Here is a 22,979-nt window from a genome sequence, read left to right as displayed (position 1 = left end):
GCTAAAAAGTTGACATTTTTGTATTTTTATATTCGTGACAAACTGGAGGAGAGTGTAGTCAACAGGAAACCGTTTAGTCATGAGCCTGAGTGCAGCCAAACATCCAGGCCCCCCTTCAGCAGATGAATGTAAAAAAAAAAAAAAAAAAGGAGCAATACACCCTTTTAGTGGGTGAGGATTTAAATAAACTGCGTGATCATGCTTGCGTCAACATAACAGAGTGTGTGGGTCGATACAGCAAATATCCACTTTCAAAATTGCACTCATGCAGGCTCATGACACCACTGTCACATTGAGTTTGTGTGTGTGTGTGTGTGTGTGTGTGTGTGTGTGTGTGTGTGTGTGCATTACATCATGCCCTCCATATGATTTTGTGTCATGTATGGTTTACGGTCTTCTTATTTCCCTCGTGGGAACTAATGGTTGGCGAACCACAACATGACGGTGACTGTTCAGAGAAGTTCCTCTTTTAATCCTCACCGTCCTCTGGAACACTTCCCAGTCCTGTTTCTCCTCAAGCTCATATTTTCACAGACAGAATGAAGTTCATCACGGAGAATCTTATTACGCCTCTCAGGTAAGAAATGTTATCTTTTATTTAAATGTTTTGATTCTTGAAGGTTACAAATTAAATCTATAATCATATTTCTGTTACTCTTAATCTGTGATAGTCTTACATTGTTGTTGATTGCGGTATTTTGACAGGAAATTATATTATTTTATATACATATTTTTGGATCTACCTTCAAATGCTGGTCATATTTTACAAATTACACCTTCAATCCACATGAAAACTAAAGTAGATTCTATGGAGTGTTACCGTCGGACGGAGGCTCGGCTCACTGATTTCACTGTTTCAAGCCTTCATGCTAAGCTAAGCTAACTGTCTGCTGGCTGATGTAGCTCCATATGTGAAGGGCACTATGACATTTTGGAGAAGAAATTCAAATTTCAAACAAATTTTAATATTTACAATATTAATGAGGTAATGACTCAAACTCAGAGATATTCACTCTCCCCATAAGCGAATAAAGAAGCTGTTCTCAGAGGAAAATAAGGTCCCCAGAACACTGTCTGAGGGTTGAAAGGTGGCAGGGTCCGCCACATATAAACAAAGTAAAACTGTATGAAAGTTTGTCTATTTTAGTTTGTTCGGCGTAAAAGATCGGACAATGAAGATTTATCTCTTTTGATTAAAATGTCTTTCCCAAAACTACGTAGTGCACCTTTAATAGACACATGAAAAAAAAGAAAAAATCTCTCCAACTGTTGTGTTTTCCTCCTCAGGAACAGAGCAGGATCTTACAGACACGCTGTAAAATCTGTCCTGCTTCATCTCTGGGATGTTTACTCGGTACCGGCACCTGCTGGCAGAGACGTCCTGACTCTGATGTCTCTCTGTTTCACACTCGCCACCATCACCGGCGGCCTGCTTTATCACTGGCTGTCGAAGACTCTGAAATACAACCACGAGGCGTCCGTTCAGACCGCCTGCATCTACAGTGTGGCCATGTTTCTGGTGTCGTTCCTGTGTCACCCTCTGCGCTGTGTGCTGACCATGATTCTTCCTACCGTCTGCACCAAGCAGGGCCGTAAGCTCCTCATCTCGGCCTCTGTCATGATTTTGCTTCTGAACGTCGTCCCGAATATCGCGGCGAACGTCGAGGCGGTCGCGCGCATCCTGAAGTGCACCGCCGAGGGTTTTACCAAGACCCTGTTGAACTCAACTGAACCTTTGAATAAAGCAAAGACAGACCTTTTTGAGGAAGCCATGAAATTGACAAGGGATGACTTGAGCATTGTCAATAACTTGAGGAACTTAAGTCATTTCACACATGTCGATGTGTCAGAAGTCAGGAGCAGGTTCTCTAAGATGATCGGGCAGATAGAGGGCCACTTCTCACGCGCCAGGAGCCTGCTCAAAGACTGCAAACTGCTGTCGAACCGGATCCTTGCCGCCGTTTTCGTTGCCCTGCTAATCTTCGAGTCTGCGCGCTACTTGAAATCTTATCTGACATCAGTTCAGTTTGATAACGGCTACATCTCCAAAGAGCTCCAGCAGAAAGCGACTCAAGCCGGCAACAAAAGCTCAGCTAAAAATAAAAGTTATCAAAGGAGCTGCAGAATAACAAGCGACGAGTGCACCTCCTGCTTCATCGCGCTAGTCGTGGTGACATTATATTTCACTGCCATCACACTGATAGTAGCTTTGGATCATGTTGTGTATCATGTCGTTCAGCTGATTGTGCCCTGGCTACTGGATTTTCCACCCACATCTGCCAGCATAAGCATCAGTTATAAGGTAAATCAGCACACCGGCTTACCAGCGCAGTGGTTTTAGTGCTCCTGCAGTATTCTGATGTGTTTTTTCTCTTTCTTGTTAATCTCCTGATAGGTTCAGGGGTTCCTCTCCGCTTCTTGTATCATCCCAAGTTTCTGTGTCACACACGAGCTCATGAACTTCCACAGAGATTACAAGTGGACCTTCAACCCCGAGCCGTCCCTCTGTGATGTGACAACGTCAGCTCCGAACCCGGGAGTCACACTCCTGCTGGGATGTCTCTGGCTGATGAGCTACTCTCTGGTGTTCCTGGAGGTTTACGCCAGACGGCTGCGCAGGAAAATCTCTGCATCCTTTTTCAGAGAGCAGGAGGAGAGGAGGACGGCCTACCTGATGAGGAAAATACGAGCGAAAATGAACGAAAAAGAGCAGAAGGAGACGATCTCAGTCGAGGTTACCGACGGCTGAACTGTGACCGCACATGTTAATTTTAGTGCCGTACAATTTGGCACAGATGTTCAAGGGGCCGAGGTCATGAATCCTCATGTTGATATCCTGACTTGTGATGTTGCGCCACCAGCAGGTCAAAGTTACAACTTGTCGAGTGAAATCTCAACATCTTTGTGCGCCAGCAGTTTCTGGCTCTTGCGATCCTCTCGCTTTACCTCCAGCACCGAAAATGACATCAGCGGTTTTGAGTGGAATATATCAACAAACAACTGATGAATCCTCCTTTAATTTGGAGCAAACATTCAAGTTCCCCTCAGGACGAATTGTAAGAACTTTGTTGATATCGTAGCTTTTCGTCCAGAGCCATCATCAGGTCTAAATGTCTTTATCCAATACAAATGTGTAGAAATACAGAGGCAGGAGAGCTGCAGATTGCAACCAACTGAACAACACCTCATCTCACACTCCCCTGCAGACAGACGACAGCTGACAGAAGACGACCTGCCCCTCTCCTTATTTCTATTTTTTTGCCTCCTCGACTAGTGTCCTCGCCTCCTCTCCTCGTGTCGTAGTCCCTCCCATGAGGTGCAAGTGGAAGAGGCATACATGAGGCAAAAACGGCCACATCTTAGACAACAAAAACACAATTCTTAGTTTCAAGTGAGATTATACAATCAGGAACATTATAGATATCATACTGTAGCTCTGCACCTAAATCCAACATACTGGACCTTTAAGTTTATGGTCAATATTTGCAAAACTATTGTTCATCAGTAACAGTTGTGCTTTGTGTTAAGTGCTAATCAACAAACGTTTGTAATCCTGCAATAAAGATGTTGGTTAAAAGTCTGAGCATGCTGATGTCTGTGCCTCTCTGCACCTTCCAGAGCTGCTGGCGTGACTGTTAACACTCGAGCTGAGTCTTATCTTTTGCGAAATTCAAGCTGATGGTAGCATCCTGTGTATGAGTAACTGTAACACCTTTTCCTCTGCAGGCGTACCACCACTCGAGGGGTCTCTAAGGATGTGGTTTTTAAAGCAACACTTCTGCTCTGTTTGCATCCAAGTTGTTTGTTTAATAGAACTGGGTTGAGGGTTTTTTTTTTCACATAAAGGTCACGGAGCTCACACTTTATGTTTTTCTGTACCGTGTGTGCATGTTGTTTCCTCTCTCATGTAGATCAGAATAAATTGTTTTTATTGTTCTGTTTTTTACCCTCGGCCCCACTAGATGCCACTATGGTGCTTCGGACAGACGAGAACAGAGAGTTAACACGGCGCCCATAAGAGAGGAAACGAACAGCGATAGATTGGATTTTTATATCATTGAATATTTCATTGACCTAGATATCTTAAATAGATTAAATGAATACTTTTTCATGTGTACATCTATTAATTCACCAGCCTATTTTAATCAGTCCTCTCCTCTTTCCTGCTTAAAACTCCAGTGAGGCTTTGGGAGTTTATTTAAAGACATCATCCAAGAATAATAATAGAATACCTCTTTATCTATTTTTAATCCTGACTCTTTGTCCACTCTATGTTTCTCTCAAGAATCAGCAGCTTGTGTACAGATGATACACTGCCGTGGGTCCAGAAATTATGAATTATTCATGTAGTGTTTGTTACTATGAATTCTGACATCAGTGTGTTGCTCACTATGTGCGTGACAGCTCCATCCGAGCTTGTTCTTGTTACAAATGCAAGAAACTGGAAGAATGATCATTGTAAAAATGTAAATTAAACTCTTTTTTTAGTAGCACGCATTCTACGCTTGACTTTATGTATTCTGTATCAGATGGTTCACACTCTGAAGTTATGTAATGTTAACACTGAGTCGAATGTTCACGACGAATAGAATTAAAGCTGCATGCGATGTTGAACGGGCCCTTTTGTCATGAAAAGACGCAGACGCAGCTCTGAATTTTGATGTAAAGACGTCCATGGTAACTTATTGTGTTCATCAGTGTGGCGCAAGAGAGCAGTCAGTAATTAAACTTTATGTTAAAGTACAAAATTTCATGTTAATCATGTGACGATTGTGACCAAAGGTTTACTTCCTGTGGCCAGTAGATGGCGCTGTGACGATGACAGATTATTGCACACATATAAACATGTGAAGTTTGGGGTAGATTGGAGATTTACGTCTTGGTTTCAGCGACTTCCTGTTTCATGGCAATGAACCTATAAAAGAAGGAAGGGTCATGATGTCATTGAGTCTCACTTTGGTGCCAGACTGTGGTGTCAGCTGTATTGAAGTCTATGGGAGATGCATGTTGAAATACACAACATATCTACGTCGTATGACTTCTGATGACAAATAAACGACTCCGGAAATAAAAGAACACACTTCAGAAAACAGGTTAACCAGACATTTTGACCTGATTTTATTCCCCTAATGACTGGTTTGTAATGACCAAATGTGTGTTTTGTTTTTGGTTTTTTTTTGGTTTTTTTTAGTGTGTTTATTTCGGTCTTGTAAGAAAAAAAAAAAAAAGCAAAACAAATACAATAGACAAATATAAAAGTATAAATACAAAACAAAACAAAACATGACAAAACAAAAACAAAATAAATCAAAAACAAAAACAAATCAAAACAAAAACACAACAAGCAATACAATACACTTTGACCGAAAAAGTGTAGGCTGAAGCATCAGCTTATTTTGCCTTGATCAATGTCACTGATAAGACTGCAATTACGTTGTGAACAAAGTCAAGGGACGACCAACGTGTAGAGAAAAAAGGAATCAGTCTCAAACCTACTCGTTAGAGTGTAACATATTTTTCTTCTTCTTCTTCTAAAAAAAAGAGCATCACATTCAAAATGTCTGACTTCCTGTTGGGTTTAGGTCATGGACACCACAACACTTTATTTTACAGACGTGAACCAGAGTTCATACGTGTGGGTCAAACTTTCACCAGGTGTGAGGCGTGTGCAAAGTTTCATAAATGCGATTTACTTTAGAATCAAAAGGAAACAAATAATTCCAGCAGTTTCCAGCTGGAGCTCAGGCCCTTAATATTCAAGATATCTTTTATTCTATTTCCCTGCAATTTACCCAGGCATGTTTGTTACCTTTGAAAACGTTTCTTTTTTCTAAATACATTTTGGATGAACAGCTTGAGTTTGTCACAAGCAGCCCACCGGCAGGCAGGACGCACACACTAATTAAGATATTTGCTCAAACACAGCAGAGCACAGACATCTTCGCTCGCAGCAGTTCAGTCAGGTAATTACCTGGACAAAAAACTGCTTTGCAGGATTTCTCTCCTCTCTGTGAAGCTGTTATCTGGTCATTAGAGGAGGCCTGGTGGACAGAACGTTCTGCCACTGAAACTATTCTTCTACGAAAATGCGAGCATCTGTCTTGCATTAGCATTCACACAGACAATCCTGTCCACAGATAGAGGTTGAAAGAGCTTTACAAAGCTCTAAGTGGTTTTCTTCTAGCATACGCTTTCCAAGCTTTGAGAAACATAATTCAATGTCGCTAAATGTTTTCAGATATCGGGAGCTGGAACAGTGTCAGCATCCACCACACAGAGGGACAGGAGCTGTGACAGTGATGATTCTTAATATTAAAATGGTTAAAATGAATTAATATTACAATGTTTTATTCAGGTTTTCAAAAGGAAAAAAAAAAAAAGGAGAGCCCCGAATTTGTGCAAAACCAGAGAATTCAAGGTTGTAATTTGCCCTTTCAGGCAAGATGAAGAGTTCATTAAATCATCAGCTGGTGCCAAAAAAAGGTCTGCTTAATAATTAGTGGCATTTAATTTTGGTGACCAATCACAGCTGTGTCAATGTGTTGAATTGCAGGCTACCTCCTCTGTTCTTTGAATAATTGCAGGGTTTTTGGCTATAGAGCCGTGGCCACAGTAGTTGACCTGACACTCCGAGCTGAGGAGGTGGGAGGTGGAATTGATTTTTTTTAAGTTGGTGGCTGTATACGAGGCAGTGTGTTGCCGTGTGGATATAATGATATGTGATGTGGAAGGGAGGGAGGGTTGCACAGGGAGAGAACAGGGAGGCAGAGCGAAGGAGGAGAGAGAGAGGGAGTCGTATGTGGACGGCTGGAGCGGCTCAGGAGGAGAACTCAGCCGTCAGCTGTGTTTCTGGGCTGTTTTACACCTGAGTGCTGCCTTCTGAAATGATGGTAAGAGTCACATTTTCTTCTGTTAGAAAATCTGTTTTATTTGCTTACTCTCCCTGACTTTTATTTGCTTAACCTCAATAAACTCTGGATGATTTAACAGTGCATTTCTGCTTCATGTCCTTTGCAAAAACTAGTTAATACGACTTGAGAAGGGGGAGGGTTACACATTTCTGTTTGCTGTAGGGAGGGTCTGACTTTTCTTGCAGAGCAGGAGAGGGAGAGTTTTCATTTTTTTAACCATGCTAAATGTATATTTCAGTCTGTCCTTTGCCTGTATTAAAAATGTTTTTTAAATTATTCCAAAATTGAGAGTAGCTGGAATATTCATAACTTTATCTTTTCTAAAAAGTTGGATATTGCTGATTCCACCTCTAATGTGCATGTTTTTGTTTTTGGTGAAAACTCAACAGTTTTCAAATTCCCAATAATCTAAGTTTAAAGCAAATAATCTGTATGCATGTATCAATATATCAGCTGGCCGATATTGGCTTACAACAGATAATCTGGTATGTAGTCCGATTGATTCTGTTGCAGTCCCGGTTAAGTTCATTGTTTCAGTGTGCTGCTGTCATTGTAGACAAAAAAGTTCATTGTTAAACTGTTAAATATTGTGCATCTGCTACAGATCAGAAGTGTTAATAACCAAATCTGAGGGATAACTGCAAAAAAATGTGTGCGTATCAACTGATATTTTGATATCAGAGTTTTTGAGTTATGTTCAGATGATTTTTAACTGATGAATTATTGAGAATTATCACATTTAAAAAAAAATAGTTTGTGCTACTCACCCAATCAAACTGGTGCCTTTCCGAAAGTAAAGATGGCTGCTTCCAGTGTGAGAATGGATAAACTGCAAATAAAACACCCCGCCCACGATCAGCTGAAGTGTGGGAGTGCTTTAGACAGACACCCAACGATGTGGTGGATCTAAGATCTGCAGATTTGAAATAGCTCATCACAACAGCACAACTGCTGGTAACTCTTCATAATGACCATCATTAATAAATGGTACATTTAGAGTTAATTAACCTTTAGTTAAGGGTTGTTTCACTGTTATAAACCATTAAGCAAGCAACTGATGTTTATAATACATTTAGATTTCATTGTTTTTTATAACTTTAATTTACTATTTATTCATGATGGTTACTTAAAAACATAAGCATCATCAACGGAATATGTTTCTGTTATTAATCGTCACCTACTACTTATTAATCTGTTATTTCTTTGTTTTTCACCATCACCACCGTGTTAAAAGTAATTTCCGGCGCCACTGCTGTTGTGGCGATGTAGCCTAATGTTACACTATGACATGTTTATATTAAAGGCATATTAATGTTACTGTTACTGTAGTTACAGCTGGTGGAGCCAAGTGCAGAGTCAAGGTTGTTTTGGTCGAGTGAGTCTCGAAAAAAACTGTCCGAGGCCAAGAAATCAGCCTGTTCCAAACACAAACAAGTATATTTAACCTGTAATATCTATATTTTTGGGCCACTTGGGGGCAGCGGAAACAAATTATGGACACAACATTGTCATACGTCCTTTTAAGTTTACATGGTGAACACTTGCTCATGAATACATCCAGAAGTTAAAATAAAAGCAACATTTTTATTCATTTTTAGATGTGTTTGTTGACACCTTGTGAATCAAAGTCCAATAGTCTCCATCTTTTAACGTTGTTTTTGTTGACGGACGTATATCTGACTTTTTAAGCTGCTAAATGTTCCACTATGTTCACCAGCAATAGTCACTAGTGTATCTGCTGTGTGGTGCTGAGCAGGTAATGTTTGGTCATTTCACACTGACAATAGTGGCCTACAGAGTCTAAAGGAAATATTACTAATGCTCGGGAGTGTCCTGCATGTTTAAAGCGTGAAATATAATCTGTTGCTTGTTTGTGCTTCTCCCTTTAGGATTTATACGCGCCCCTGGAGATCAACTGAATTGTGGCCGGAGGACTTGAACACAATGGAGAACAACACAACCCTCTTTCAGGATGTCGCTCGGGTTGTAAATCTGACAGAAATGCCTCTGAACCCTCTCGAGGAGCAGGTCATAACAATATTTCTGACAATGCTCATCTGTGTAGTTGGGATCGCTGGGAATATCATGGTGGTGCTGGTTGTACTGCGCACTAAACACATGGTGACCCCGACTAACTGTTACCTCGTCAGCCTGGCTGCCGCAGACCTCATCGTGCTCCTGGCTGCCGGGCTGCCCAACATCTCTGATGTCGTGGCTTTCTGGATATACGGATACACGGGATGCTTGTGTATAACTTATCTTCAGTATCTGGGCATCAACGTGTCGTCCTGCTCCATCACCGCCTTCACCATCGAACGATACATTGCTATCTGTCACTCCATAAAGGCTCAGTTCATATGCACCGTTTCCCGGGCCAAGAGGATCATAGCTTGTGTCTGGATCTTTACCTCACTTTACTGCATCATGTGGTTCTTCTTAGTGGACACAGATGAAACCGTCTACACCAACGGAGTGGTGGTCACCTGTGGCTACCGCGTCTCCCGCAGCCTCTACATGCCGATCTACTTCCTTGACTTTACTTTGTTCTATGTGATCCCCCTCACGGTGGCCACCGTGCTGTACGGGCTCATCGCGAGGATTTTGTTCATGAGCCCTCTGCCCTCGCACCTGAGCGACAGGGAGGGAGGAGGGTCGGTCCACCAGGGTCACTCCAACAGCACCAACAAGGCCAACAAGGGCGCCGTCTCTGCAAGGAAACAGGTATCAGAAAATATCAGAAGAATGTAATCTCATGAATAAATTCTGATTAAAAAATCTCTTCTTTTAGACAGACCTTGATGTAATGTAATAAGGGTGAAAAAAATTGTTAAAGGTCATATTGACAACATTAAGTGGCTAAATGTGAAATTCCATCTCTCTCCGTACGTCCATTCACGTCACAAAACCAACGTTGTTCGAATCATCTGGGGCCTCAAGTGGTTGCCAGCTAGCTAACGTTGCCAAATCGAGCTAGCTAACATTATTGTTTCTAACACTAGTGAACATTTACGTCGCTAACACTATCTAGCTAAAAATAGCTGACGTTAACTCACTGATGTGAACGTTACTAAGGCTAGCTAGCTGGAGTCAGGTACGCTGAGCACGTTCAAATCATCCAATCAGACTCTTTGTTCTGACGAAACATTGAGAGTTATGGCAGAAAATGACAACACAAATCCTTCAACACAAAACAGTGTTGTTTTTCTTGTGAGGACAGGCTGCATTATGAGCATGTTAGCATACTTATGCTAGCATTTAGCACAGCTTTGGCATGGTAAGACTTTACAGGGCCGTTAGCATAGCTGTAGACTCCTCTTAGTTTCTTTGTTCCTCTTTCTCTGAATCAACAGATAACAAAGATGCTAGCTGTGGTGGTCGTCCTCTTCGCCTTGCTCTGGATGCCTTACCGAACCCTGGTGGTGGTCAACTCCTTCATCGACCCGCCGTACCACAACACCTGGTTCCTCCTCTTCTGCCGGATGTGCATCTACACCAACAGCGCCATCAACCCCATCATCTACAACCTCATGTCTCAGAAGTTTCGCGTCGCGTTCAAAAAGCTCTGCAAGTGCAACTGGCAACGCAAGGAGAAGGCGGCAGAATACACCGTGCCGATGTATTACAGCGTGATCAAAGATTCATCCCACGAGAGCAACGAGCAGATCACGGAGCAGGAGGAAGTGAGCGCCCAGACCAGCAAGAAGCTCAACGAAACCGACGACGACGCGAGCACTTTCAGTATTTCTTAATCAAGGCTTTGATGAGTTTGTTCATTAGGACAGACTGTGTGTGTGTTTGATAAATCATTTGTGAAAAGCAGTTATATCTACCTGTTAGAAATCATATTTACTCACCCTGATATCTGTATTATTTTTTTATTTTTTTGCCGTGACAGGTTGTTTTTTTTGTTTTTTGTCGCGTGGTGGTCGTGTTACTTAAGCATCGGTGTTGTAAATGCGTTGTAAATACAGGATGTGAGACCGGGCTTTAGTGAACTTTACTCTGCTTAGTGGGCTTTAATGGCATCATAATGTGAGTGGCTCTTCAAAATGTTTTTTATAAGTATTGTACTCACCATTTAAGTGCACATAAAAAACACAAAGCAAGAACTTCTGGGAAAGACGGACATTTAGCGTGACATGTTTCAGTGCTGCTGTATGAACGGGTGAAATCAAAAGACTGATGTTTTTCTTGATGACAAGTGCACTTGTGTTTTTCATGTGTTCAGGCTGGAGTGTTCTGTAGAGGTGTAACACTCTTCAACAGCACTTATGAACACACAGTCCAGTTTTGTTTTTTGTTTTTTTGCATTTTCCCCACCACTTACTTGCAGACAACAAAAGCAGGCATCACTTTTAACTCTGCAGGTGTTTGTGTCTGACTGTGACCATTCAGTGCAACACAATCAGCACCTGCTACTTACATTTTTGGGGTATTTAATCAAAACAAACATCACATTTATTCTCCTGAGGGCAAACTGAGCTAACTTTCATGAAATAGAAAGTAGTAATAAAAATGTAAATAATAATGTTGATGGTTTTTTGCCACCGTAGAAGCTTTTTGGCAGCACATTTATGGTCCCCACATGATACATCGTAATGCCAAATGGTGAGTTCCGCTCTGGTGCCACCACAAGGTTGAGATTTGTTTCGGACGTTAATTTAAGATCCCTTAATATGTCTACCGCCATCATCAGGTGAAAAAGAAATGTATGTGGTGTGTGACAAAATACCTTCCTTAGTATGCCCTTTGTCCTAACTAGCAAATGTTAGCTAAGATCGTGAACATGATGAACATTATACCTGTTAAACTTCAGCCGTGGGACGTGATGGTTTAATCTTTGTTTTATTTATAAAGCCTTATGTTGACAGGCGAGCAACCAGCCAGCTGTTAACTCACCTGGTTTAGGTCAATTAAGCTAACTGCCGAAACTACATAGGAGATGAATAAATAAATAAATAAATAAGTACAGAAATTTCTAAACAAAATAAATCTTAAGCCTAAGTGTTTGTCCAGAAATGTGGGGCACATTCTGTCTGAGACTGGTCCGCATGTCCACACTGGAATTTTTGGAAACAGGGTTTAAAAAAACAAAACAAAAAAAAGCTTCTGGATCATTGTATTATCAATGTCTGTTTGTGTCTTTATGAATATCAAGTTAAACAACATAACATCCATTCCGTCAACTCAAATACTCCAATATCACATAACACATATTCCGGGTTTCTGTTTGCCAACGATGCTACAAAAACTGGTAAACGTGTGACGTCGATTAAAAAAATCATTTCCAGACGTAAAAAGTGAAGCGGAGTGGAGTTTTTTTAAAAGGCTGTTTACAGAAGGCCAAAATGCATAGAATAAGCCTTGTTTTGATAAATATCCGTGTACGTACAGGCTATAAAACAATGCATATATAGTACAATAAATTGGGTTGTTTTTCATAACTTAAGCTATTAGGAAGGGTTTAAAGTCTCTACACAGGTGTTTTCTCTGATGTTGTCATGCTGGCAGACCTGTGCAGCATGTTCAGATTGAGCCCGACTGACTGGCTCTCTCAATCTTTTGTCAGATTTGTCACATCTGTTGCAAGATTCACATCATGATCATTGTGATTAGATTTGGCTGACATAATGTAATTCCTTGAACAGCTCCATTTCAACCCGCCCGGAGTGACTAATTAGCTGCTGAAGTTATTGAAAACACCTGTGTGGGTGTTTCTGAAGCGTTTTTCTTCAGACGCCAGCTACCTCCACTTTAGCTCTTTGAATTCGTCACTTTATTTTCTCAGCAAAGAAACTAACAAAACAATCTCTCGGCCCGTCCACCGAGATTATATCTGACTCCCGACTCTGCGCGTGGGCAAAGTTTGTATCATTAGCATTCCGGTCAGCCAAACCGAGAGGCAGGAGGTTAAAACCGATGAAGCTCTGATAACAAACAAATCAGATTCAATTCAAAACATTAGCCAGAGAAATGGAGGATGAAGTTGTCTTTTTTTTGTTTTTTTTTTGCCAGCGGGGACGTGCATTATGCGAAAAGTACTGTGATGTTAATTGTTGCCAACATGTTTTGCCGTCTCCCTCTTCTCATTGCTGTCGTCTCGTCCCCGTCGGCCATGTTGCTCAACATATTCAGCTCTCGACGGCTCATGTATGAATCCCTTTGACGTTGTGTTCAGTATATTTATCTATTCTGTTTGAGTCGTGTATTTTGAATACATTTTGCAAAACAGGCTTGTCGTTTCATGTGGACTGTGGGATTAACCGATCCTTTTACAACTCTAATAAAAATGTGTACATTCTCTTTACTTATGAGAGTTATGTGTTGTATTTCCATCGCTGAATTGAAGCTTCCCTTTTTTCCCCCCACATTTTTGCCATGTTTGTGTCATTGTTCTCACAGTTTTCTGCTGCAAGACGACACCTCAGCATGAGCTTAACAGAAATAAAAGTTAGAATAACAATAATCAGCTAAACGTATGCACCGCTGAGACGATATGAAGCGGCTGTAGGCGCTAAGCGCGGCTTCACCAACATGCCAAGGCACATAAAGAGCGAGGTTACTGTCGATAATCAAACCTGTCAGTGTTTTCTAATAAGGTAGCCACATTCTCTGTCACGTCGAGAATATGTAAAGCAATTAAGACCCTCTGGACATTGTGCAGGCTGTATAGTGCTGAAAAATTCCATATAAGGAGTTTTATGATGAAAGAGATGTCAGGAGGGTCTGCAGCGAGGAATCAATAGAGGAGGAAAATACAGAGAGACCTGCAGCTGACAAACAGCGGCTGGTGGCTCTGTCGCACCCACAGCTGCCATTTATATTTCTGCTTTCCATCCCTTAGAACATGGATCAATAACACACTATTTATGAGGGAGGGTGCTCGTTTTGTTCTTATGTGTCATCTAGAAGAATACAGTTTGTGCCAGCTGACGAACATTCCACATGACTTCTGTCATCGGTTAGTTCATCGTTTTACACAATATTACACTTTTCTCAAGACTTTAGAAGATGAGGTTACTTTAATAATAAGGTACTTTGAAGATATAAATGTACAAATTCTGCGTTTGTCAAGACGTTTGTTTTCTATTTTTTAATAAGGATTTTTTTTTTCCAACAGTGTTTTTTTACTCAGTGTAATGGTGTGTTTCATGGTAACTTCTAGAGGTAGCTGTGCAGTGTGTGTGTCTGTTGCTGTGTCTCAATTCAGGGTCTGCATCCTTCCGAGGAGCATTTGAAGGCCAATTGCGTCACTACGCCGCGAGAAGGCTAATCCGAAGGCTCCTCCAAATGCAGCCAACAAATGTGGCCTAATTTTCCCTCTTTTTGAAGGATGCACGCATGAAAAATAAGAAAGAAAAGGCGTAGATCGTCACTTTTGCGGGGGTAAAACATCCGGTGATGCAACCAGGAAATGCTTCAAAGGCTAGACCGTCCCATTTAACAACAACTGACGCAGTTAACAAGGTCTCACCTTCGAAGACCGCAAAGGCCAGGTCCTTCGAAGGATGCAGACCCTGAATTGAGACACAGCATGTGTGTTTGAATTCAGGTTGACTCTCACTAAACTCAGCACTCACCAAAGACTCCAGCTCGTTCTTCTTTTTTCCCCCTCTCCTCTCTGTAACGTTACATTCATGAAGTAAAGTACATTTCCTCTCCAGCTCCAGTCGGCAGTCAACATTACAGTAAACACTCAACGATGGCAGTCAACTCCGCAGATCGTTGCTGCAGTCGGGCTGATGAACAGGAATGAAGATAAATCCACTTTTTAATCCCAACAGGTTCAAAAGTAATATCTGAGCTCTCTTCCCATGAATACACGGCTCCACCTGTGTGTTCATGAGCTGTTGGAATTTTTTTTATCAGGTGAATGCCCTGTCAAGTCCGAACAACAATTTGGGTACACAATTTACTGAATTCCTTTGCTCTTTTGTTTTAAACGCTTTGAGCGACTGAATACAAAACAACTACTTTTTTGCACCCATGTTGCGCCCACATTCCCACATGATGCACTTGAACACACTGAAGTCCGAGGAGCGACTTCCCAGCTATGGAAATAGGACAATCTGAGGAGCACTTGAATGCACCGTACACCTGACTCTCTCCTCCAGAGCCGGGCAGCTCTCCTCACAAAACACACAGAAAACATCTTCTGTTTGGCAGAAATAACATACTGTGCCTTAAATTCCTGGAAGGTTAACAACCTTTCTCTGCTTGGTAGATCAAATATGGACGCAAACCCAAACTCAAATATCCAAACAGACACTTAAGACATGATTTAAAGTAATGAAGGCCACTTTCTTCTGAGATATTCCGTCTTTTAAAACAACAGCTTTGACAAGTAGTGGCAGGCTGGCTCATTATGTCAGTTTGTTTGTCAGCGTGCTCCACTATGTAATGGAACGGCCAAAACACACATTACGGATTTATCTAACCTTCTGCAGAAAATAACCATCAAGGTGTTGAATGAGAGTGTTCCCCCTCCATGAAAGAGTTCAGCACTGTCGAGTCCTCCCTACACTCAACAAATGTCTTTCATTTTTCCCAAAAACACTATGCTCAGTGAAACCTCAGCATTTTTCCCCCAATGTCTTTGAAGCCGGGACATAACCGCGGGACAAATTCAGCGCTTTAACGACCAAACAAGTGTAACCGTTGCGCTCATGTGTAGGCACGAGGCTGACAGCTTTTGTTTGCATTTGTTATGGTCCATGGGCAGAAAATTGGCAAATGTGTGGTCATACAGAGTGTAAAAGGTCACAGCTTGTTATTATCAAGCTTCTGTTTGGGCACAAAGCCTCCGTCAACCATGTAACTACAAAGTACTATGTGTATACTACATGGATCAAATGAAGGAGGGTAAGAGGTAAATAATGGTAGTGGGTTCCAAATTTAAGATTTGGTAACACTTAAAGGGACAGTGTGTAATATATCAAGTATTTAGCGCCATCTAGCTGTGAGGTTCTACGTTGCAACACTCCTTTGCTCACCCCTCCCCTTCTGAAGACGTTGGAGACGTTCCGGAAGCTACGGTGGCCCTGACGGACAAGAAACTCATTTTCAAAATATGGACTCTTTCCCAACAGCGTCGAGTATTTCTACTGATTCAAGTAATGAGGTAAAGATGTAGTTAGTTATTGTTATTGTTAGTGACGAGCGCTTTCGCTGAGCTCCCTCTCAGTTCCGCAGTCAAGCTAGCTCTGAGCGAAAACGCGTTTAGCCTTACTACGTAGTACCACGTAGTGCTTTGTGTCCCTTTTGGCAATCTATAGTTTTTTTAAACCAGAAAGACATGGCGGCCTCCATAGAGCTTGCCCATGTTATGTATATTCAGATAGGTAATTCTTCGCTCAGGAGGATAAGTCAGATTGTTGGCAGAGGTAATTGTACACCAATGAGGACTTACTTATGAACGAAGACGTTGATTTGAGTTAATTAATTACTTAAATCGTTACACACTGTCCCTTTAACCATAAAATACACATGAATCTGAGCAGTTACCGGGGAGCAAGTCAGGAATGAATCAGGAACGACTTGATAATTAATGAGACTGGACAACAGACTGGGAGATGATATATTAATTAATCATTAGGTAATGTTTAGTTCATGAATATCCAAATTAACGTATGAGCACATTCTTCATGGGCTGCTCTTGATTAACAATCAACCAGCTACTGAGTGACATAAACTAGTGATGAGTCATTAGTTACTAATTGCTGAATCATTAGTTACTCTTTTTGTGCACAATATTGTAAAGTATAAACCTACAATTCTTGTACTTTCCTGCTACTATTGTTGGTTGGTAAAGTTAATTTATTAAACATACAGGGTATAACTACAAAACATTTGATCAACTTTTTAAAAAAACAATGCTGTGACAGTGTGACAGACCAGGTTTGTCCTCTGGTTTGGTGGTTGTGTTTCTTTCCATGTCAGGTTGCGTTGTAGAGATCCTGTAGGTCGGATGTATTCTCGGCTCATCAGAGGAGATGTGTTGCACCTGTAGCACCTGGCTCACTTGTATTTAAGTTGGCTGCAGACCATGCTCTGCTTCTTTCTCCTCCACCACGAACACTTCAGCTCTGCTCATGTGCAAGATTCAGTGATTCTTACTTTTACACACTTCTGACACTACTGCTCTTACAGATTACAACATTCCTCAATTAACTTTTGTTACATGACAGAGCCAACTTTTAACAAATGGGGACTCGTCCTGCATCTGAACCCGGGAACCTTTCACACCCACAGCAAGAATCATAGTCCTAATTTAGGGGTAGGATGAATCACAATCAATTTCTTTCTTCTCACAATGAAATTAGTCCCCAGTACTTGAAACTAAAATCTCTAAATTAGCCACCCTGTCCACAAAGCAAGATATCTCTGCTCTAAAAACCTGCAACTTCCACTACTGAGTAATAGATCAGTATCGTGTCTCTTTGAACAGCCGAGCTTTAAATCAAGGTAATGATAGTTAGATCCTTATCGGTGAGAGCAAATTCAAAGCGTTTTATTTTGAGATATTTATGTTAAACACATTTCTTCAAACACTGTGTTCTCGCTGAATGTAGCACAATCTGATCATCAAGATATCAGCATTTGATAAATACTTCTGGATGTGTATCAAAGATGAACCTCAAAAAGCTGCTGTACGACTGTGACCTTAACTAAAAGATCATGAATAAATCATAAAGTGAGTAACAGCTACACGATAGGTGGCAGCTTGTATAACATGTTTCGGTCCATTTTCATGAAAGCGAACACAAAGAGCTGCTCCTCTGTTTGAATAAATTAATCTTCTGTATCTGTCGTGAACTCTTGTCAAGCAGAGTGTGGCTCATTACCCTACCTGGAGAGCTTGTTTATTATTTCTCGTGCATTAATCCTCCCGTGGTTGAATTAATTTGTCTGTTCTGAAGGCTCCTTCCCTGAAACTAGACAATGCAAGAGAGCAGACTTTGTTGAAACACAAAGCAGCAGGCAGGAGACAGGTTTTTTAGTACATCTGATACTTTATTCCAGTACTCTCTGACACAAAGATAAAGACGCCCTCGACAACACTTAATCAAAGCATCCATCGAAAAAAAATCTCCAATGTGTGTGTGGCATGGTTTTTGCATGAAAAAGCATGTATAACCACCACAATAAAATCCTTCATCATCCCCAGGAGTCAGCATCGTCCTGGTTCCCTCAAAATCAGATTGTTGTAGAAAATAAGCTCTTCTATTATTTGGATGCAAAAATGACTATTGCATGATTCTAAACCTGAGAGCGATGATGCAAAATGACAGGAGACCGGCACTGGACGCAGACTCTGTCCTTTTTTTTTCTTACTTACTTCAAAAGCTCCATTGTTTCAGCCCTGCCCATCAGCAAAAGTTATATTAGTCACAATTCTGGTGTGAAGAATGCTTGACTTGTCAGTATAAACACGCTGCCTTCTACCGTGTGAGCGCTCGAATAGCAAATCCTCCATTTATCACCCTGAATTTATAGATGGCACGCATCATAAAAGCCTCGACGTGCTGTAAATATGACTTATGAGCTGTTACTCTTCATCAAACATCCAGGCTGAAATCCTAAAGGGACTCTCCTCGTCTCGTTGCCACATAACGGCTGGAAATTTGTATGAAAATATGCGCTGAGACAACATTTGTATTTCTTGACGTATTGAATTTTCCTGCCCTCTCCTATACCTCTCACGCCGTCAATTAGAATCGGGGGGTTATTAGCATCAGAGACCTCCTTCAACGTGGAGGTTAAGGGGACGTTGCTATGAGACGGCCGGAGCTTTCATCCTGTGCTGTAGATTAAAGTGACGGTGGAGACGCGTCTGCAGCTGCACATGCTACAGCAGATTGTTCTTTGTTTGTGGTTGTTTGTGTGAAACCTCCTCTGCTCTTCGGGATAACCTACATGTGAATGCTGTTTCAACTTGAACATCAAAACTGATTGTGTCTGTACAGCTACATGGATATTTTGATATATTTTGAAGAATATTTCAAGCCAGTGACAGAAATAAACGCAGTGTGTTTAACTGCTGTCTTCAACACAATAGTTCAACATTTAAATTCTTAAATTTATCTGTTGCATTTGAGATCTTTGCAAGAAGTCTTGACGCAGTACATCAGATCTTGTGCAGCTCTCTCTGCAGCCACAAGCTTTTACATAAAATCGCTCCCCTTGAAGTAATGCTTCAGATCACTTCGTCCGCCACTCCTCTGATCTGCCAGTTTTGGAGGAGTGTCAGGTTGCAGAGCCGGACCTTCTGGAGCAACAAACATCCAGAGCCACACCAGATTCTGCCAGGAGGGAGAGCTCAGAGATGACTTTTTGTTTCTTAAGGTCAGCTGGGCTTCAACTGCAACCAAAACCAAATTTCCTCATTTACCTGATTCCCAGTAAAGAAACAACAGTGACACTTTGCACACTTATTGTTGTAAAGGCATAAAACTTGATCTGACTGATATATGTGATGCTCTAAAACAGTCAAAAGATACGTATAAATGTATAAATGAGGGTGTAGTATAAAACCTTGTCTTGTGATGAGCACACGTGTGAGCGTATGCTTCAGCTGATGTGCAAAGCTTTCATCATCATCTGTCTTACCACCACAAACATTATGATATTGATCAGTGGTTATCAGTGCACTTTGAACCTCTCTGAGGCCTCGCTGCATGTTTGGTTTTTCGGTCAATATCATTGTCTGAGATGTTGCATTAAAAACCCCCTCGGATAAAACAAACTGTGCGAGGTATCAATAAACCTTTTGTAAGAAACGTGTTGTTTAAACATGCAGACATGAATAGATAAGTGTGTGTTTTGCATATGTTTTCTCTCGTTCTGTCTTACAGCTTGCAAGAACATATGAGATCCCATATGTGACCGCTGCATGATGAGAAGCAGAGAAATACAAGCGCGCTCGCTGAATAATTATTTCGGTGACTAACAGATTGGTAATCTTGTTACAGAGTCATCATGCATGCGTCCTTGTGGTCTGTTAAGTAGAAGCCTGACTGTCCATACATCTGACTGATAGTGTCACCAGCGTCTTAAAGGGATATTCCGGTGTAAGTTTAATCCATGGTCTAACACACCGTGACACCGAGTAAGACCCCTCCCTCGAGAGATCAGGTTTTCCGACCGCTAGCTTATGTAGTTTTAGCAACCTCAGAAAAGACCGCACGTTAACAATACACTGCAGTCTATGCCTCCACCAAGAAACCGCCATCAAAAAGCCACTCATAGCCACAAATAATGCTCAGAAAAGCACCAAACTTCAGCTACAGTACAAATAGGGTCCCAGCACATAGTTCGAGGCATCAAACATCTGCTAGCTTTGCCGGATTTCTATTGAAAAGAGGTTGAGGTTGCTAAAACTATATAAGCTAGCGGTCGGAAAACTTGATCTCTTGAGGCGGGGGTCTTACTCGGTGTCACACGGTGTTAGACCATGGATTAAATTTACACCAGAATATCCCTTTAAGCTCTGTTTTTGATTATGTCTGTCAACTTTTTAGTTTTATTTAAAATGTTCAATCAGAATCAGAATACTTTATTAATCCCCGGGAGGAAAATCCAAAGCTCTGTGCAAAGTAGAAAGGGACATTGGAATCATGGGTTGTAATTCTTGCAAATATGTTTAATTGAACATCTGTATCTTGTTTTGTGTTAAAAGTGTGTACATCAATAATCACATTGATGAAAGTTTCTCAGTCATCCAGGTCACCCAAGAGGCTTCTTCAGTTTTAACTAACTGGAGGGGAGTCGCAGGCTTTTTTAAACCCTGTGTGGGTGAGTGTCCTTACAGAGTCGTTAGGGCCACTAGTGCGTCGTTGACCCAACCGACCTTCATGTTGGTTGCAAAGGTTACGTGAGCTCAGGTGTGAAAGGTTGGTAAGCTGTACGGGAGGGAACTCAGGGAACTGGGGAGGTAAAATGTCTTCAAGAATCTGTAACAAATCCAGCTGCCTGCGACTTAGAATCAATAATCGCATTTGAGCGATTCATATGAGAGGAAGTTAAATTGCATAATGTGAGGAAACACTGATGGATAATTTCTTATTTCCACATCAACATTTCATAAACCCAATAACTCATTTCTCACGAGTGAATTCAAACAAACCCTGCAGTGTTCCTGTGTTGTTGTTGTTGACTGATGAACATGAAACAGTATTTGGTCGGCTGTTTGGAATTTAACTTCAGCTCTCCTTGCATTTAAAGAATCATTCAATAATGTTAATGTAACCTTCCTTTCATGGCTTTTTAAATTACTCAGGTGAAAATCTTTACATGTACAGAACTGAAATGGTCGGTCGTGATCAATACTTCCTGCTCCGCAATCAAAAATGTCATAAAAAAGCGCACACAGAGAGTTCTCGTGAATCGATTAACTACATGTTGTCATATTTCAGGGAGCAAAAGGGCCGTCGGAAGTGTGTAAATTCAGGTTTTATGTGTCCCAGGAGGGCGGGATTTTTCTCCACTGCGCTCATAACTGAAATGTTTATTATTTCATTTATGATATATACATGATACACACAGAGAAGAGCCCTAAGCCACAACAGAGGAACCATTTTTGCGATTGATCTCTATTTCATATTACACATATTGCGTTCTTAGAAACTAAAATCAGATCGATACAGAAACAATCCAGTACAGTCAGTACATCAAGTTGATGTTGAGACATTCAACTCAACATCACCAATGTCATCCTCATGATGGTGCCAGAGAAAAAGTCAAGAGGAGCACCAAGGTCAGAGGGGTTTATTGTCTGCGGACCAGGAACGTCTGCACAAGATGTCACGGCAGTCAATGAAATATTTGTTGAACGTCTGGGCCAAAGTGGCGGTCTGACCGACAGACGGAACATTATTGGCGTCCCATGAGCTGCTAGCGTGGCTAAAAATAATCACTCCATCTTTTTTCACAGAAAGTTCTTCTGTCAGTTTTTTTTTTTTTTACTAGATCTCACAACTTGTTCTCTTTCTCTCTACTGAAGCAGACTGAAGAAAAAAAAGTTTGACTGATGAAAGGCCTACGAGCTGCTGTCTTTATTACACTTCTCACAGGAGGAGCTTAACTCAGCCTGACAGCTCTGTTTCACTGCCTGTGTTGACGCTATTGCAGCTCGGTGTCCCTGCAGTTACGACAATCTCTGCTGCTGTCATTATTAATCTGCTCTTTCTCCCCCCCTGACATTTGCTGTTGTGTTTGTGCCATAATTCAGGTTTCATGCTCTGCTGAAAACACATGTACTGTATGACTCGGCTGTGCTCCAGACTGTGACGGGGGGCTTTACAGTCTCATATCAGTGTGGCGTCTACAAATAAGAGCATCTCTGTCTTTGGCTGAGCGTTAACTTACAACTGTGTCTTAATCCAACCACGGGCACATGTGATTATAGGGACTGCATTTTAATAAATGTGGCTCTCTGCTTGATTAATTCTTCTCCCACAGGAAAATGATTAATTAACTCCCTGGCCATATGAAACAGGAGTGACTCATAGGAAAACCTGTTTTTGCCTCTCTGCTCCCTTTGGTGCAACAATGTGAGACCAGCCGGACCGGGGAAACAAAGAAGGCGATTCGTGGCAGGATGCCATCGGCCATGTTAACCTGGCATCCAACTACGGCGTTCTCGGCAGTGCTGAAGTAGCGTTGGTGATTGTGCCTTTTTCTCTCAGTCTGTCGGCTTCATTTTGGATCTAAAATTTCTCTAAACTATTGTGTTATACATTGTATTGCAACCAAATCAACAGAATAAATGTTGAGAATGTCCTGCAAACCACAGATATGTTGAATCTTTAACATTTGTTTATGTTGCAGCTTTCTTTAGCTCTAGTTTTCTATTATATGTTTTGACAACGCTGTGCTCATGGTCTGGTTAGGTTTAGGTACAAAAAAACACTGGGTTAGGGTTAGGAAAACATTGTGTTATGGCATAAAATACCTGCTTTGGTCTGGAGATAATGGCGGACTCATCAGAAATATCTGTTTTTAGCCACCTGGAAAAAATATCCGCTGGTTTCACATAAATTTTAAAACGTAGTCTCTAACCGTGGTCAC

The 22,979-nt window shown here is 41.3% G+C and overlaps 2 protein-coding genes across 2 annotated transcripts; both read left to right on the top strand.

Annotated features, from left to right (window-relative positions):
* The first annotated feature begins 372 nt into the window (after positions 1 to 372).
* Positions 373 to 3,583, top strand: ocstamp (osteoclast stimulatory transmembrane protein). The gene is made up of 3 exons (XM_030423649.1): positions 373 to 577; positions 1,288 to 2,302; positions 2,396 to 3,583. The coding sequence occupies exons 1-3, from the start codon at positions 540 to 542 to the stop codon at positions 2,747 to 2,749; spliced, it is 1,407 nt and encodes a 468-aa protein (XP_030279509.1). The 5' UTR covers positions 373 to 539; the 3' UTR covers positions 2,750 to 3,583.
* Positions 3,584 to 6,574: 2,991 nt separating this feature from the next.
* Positions 6,575 to 13,218, top strand: LOC115584548 (thyrotropin-releasing hormone receptor). Its single transcript, XM_030422033.1, has 3 exons — positions 6,575 to 6,890; positions 8,801 to 9,632; positions 10,262 to 13,218. The coding sequence occupies exons 2-3, from the start codon at positions 8,856 to 8,858 to the stop codon at positions 10,658 to 10,660; spliced, it is 1,176 nt and encodes a 391-aa protein (XP_030277893.1). The 5' UTR covers positions 6,575 to 6,890; positions 8,801 to 8,855; the 3' UTR covers positions 10,661 to 13,218.
* The last annotated feature ends 9,761 nt before the right edge of the window (positions 13,219 to 22,979 follow it).

The sequence above is a fragment of the Sparus aurata genome, chromosome 7, assembly GCF_900880675.1.
Source record: "Sparus aurata chromosome 7, fSpaAur1.1, whole genome shotgun sequence".
Lineage (NCBI taxonomy): Eukaryota > Metazoa > Chordata > Actinopteri > Spariformes > Sparidae > Sparus > Sparus aurata.
Note: the sequence above shows the minus strand (reverse complement) of the source record. Positions and strands in the feature narration are given on the sequence as shown.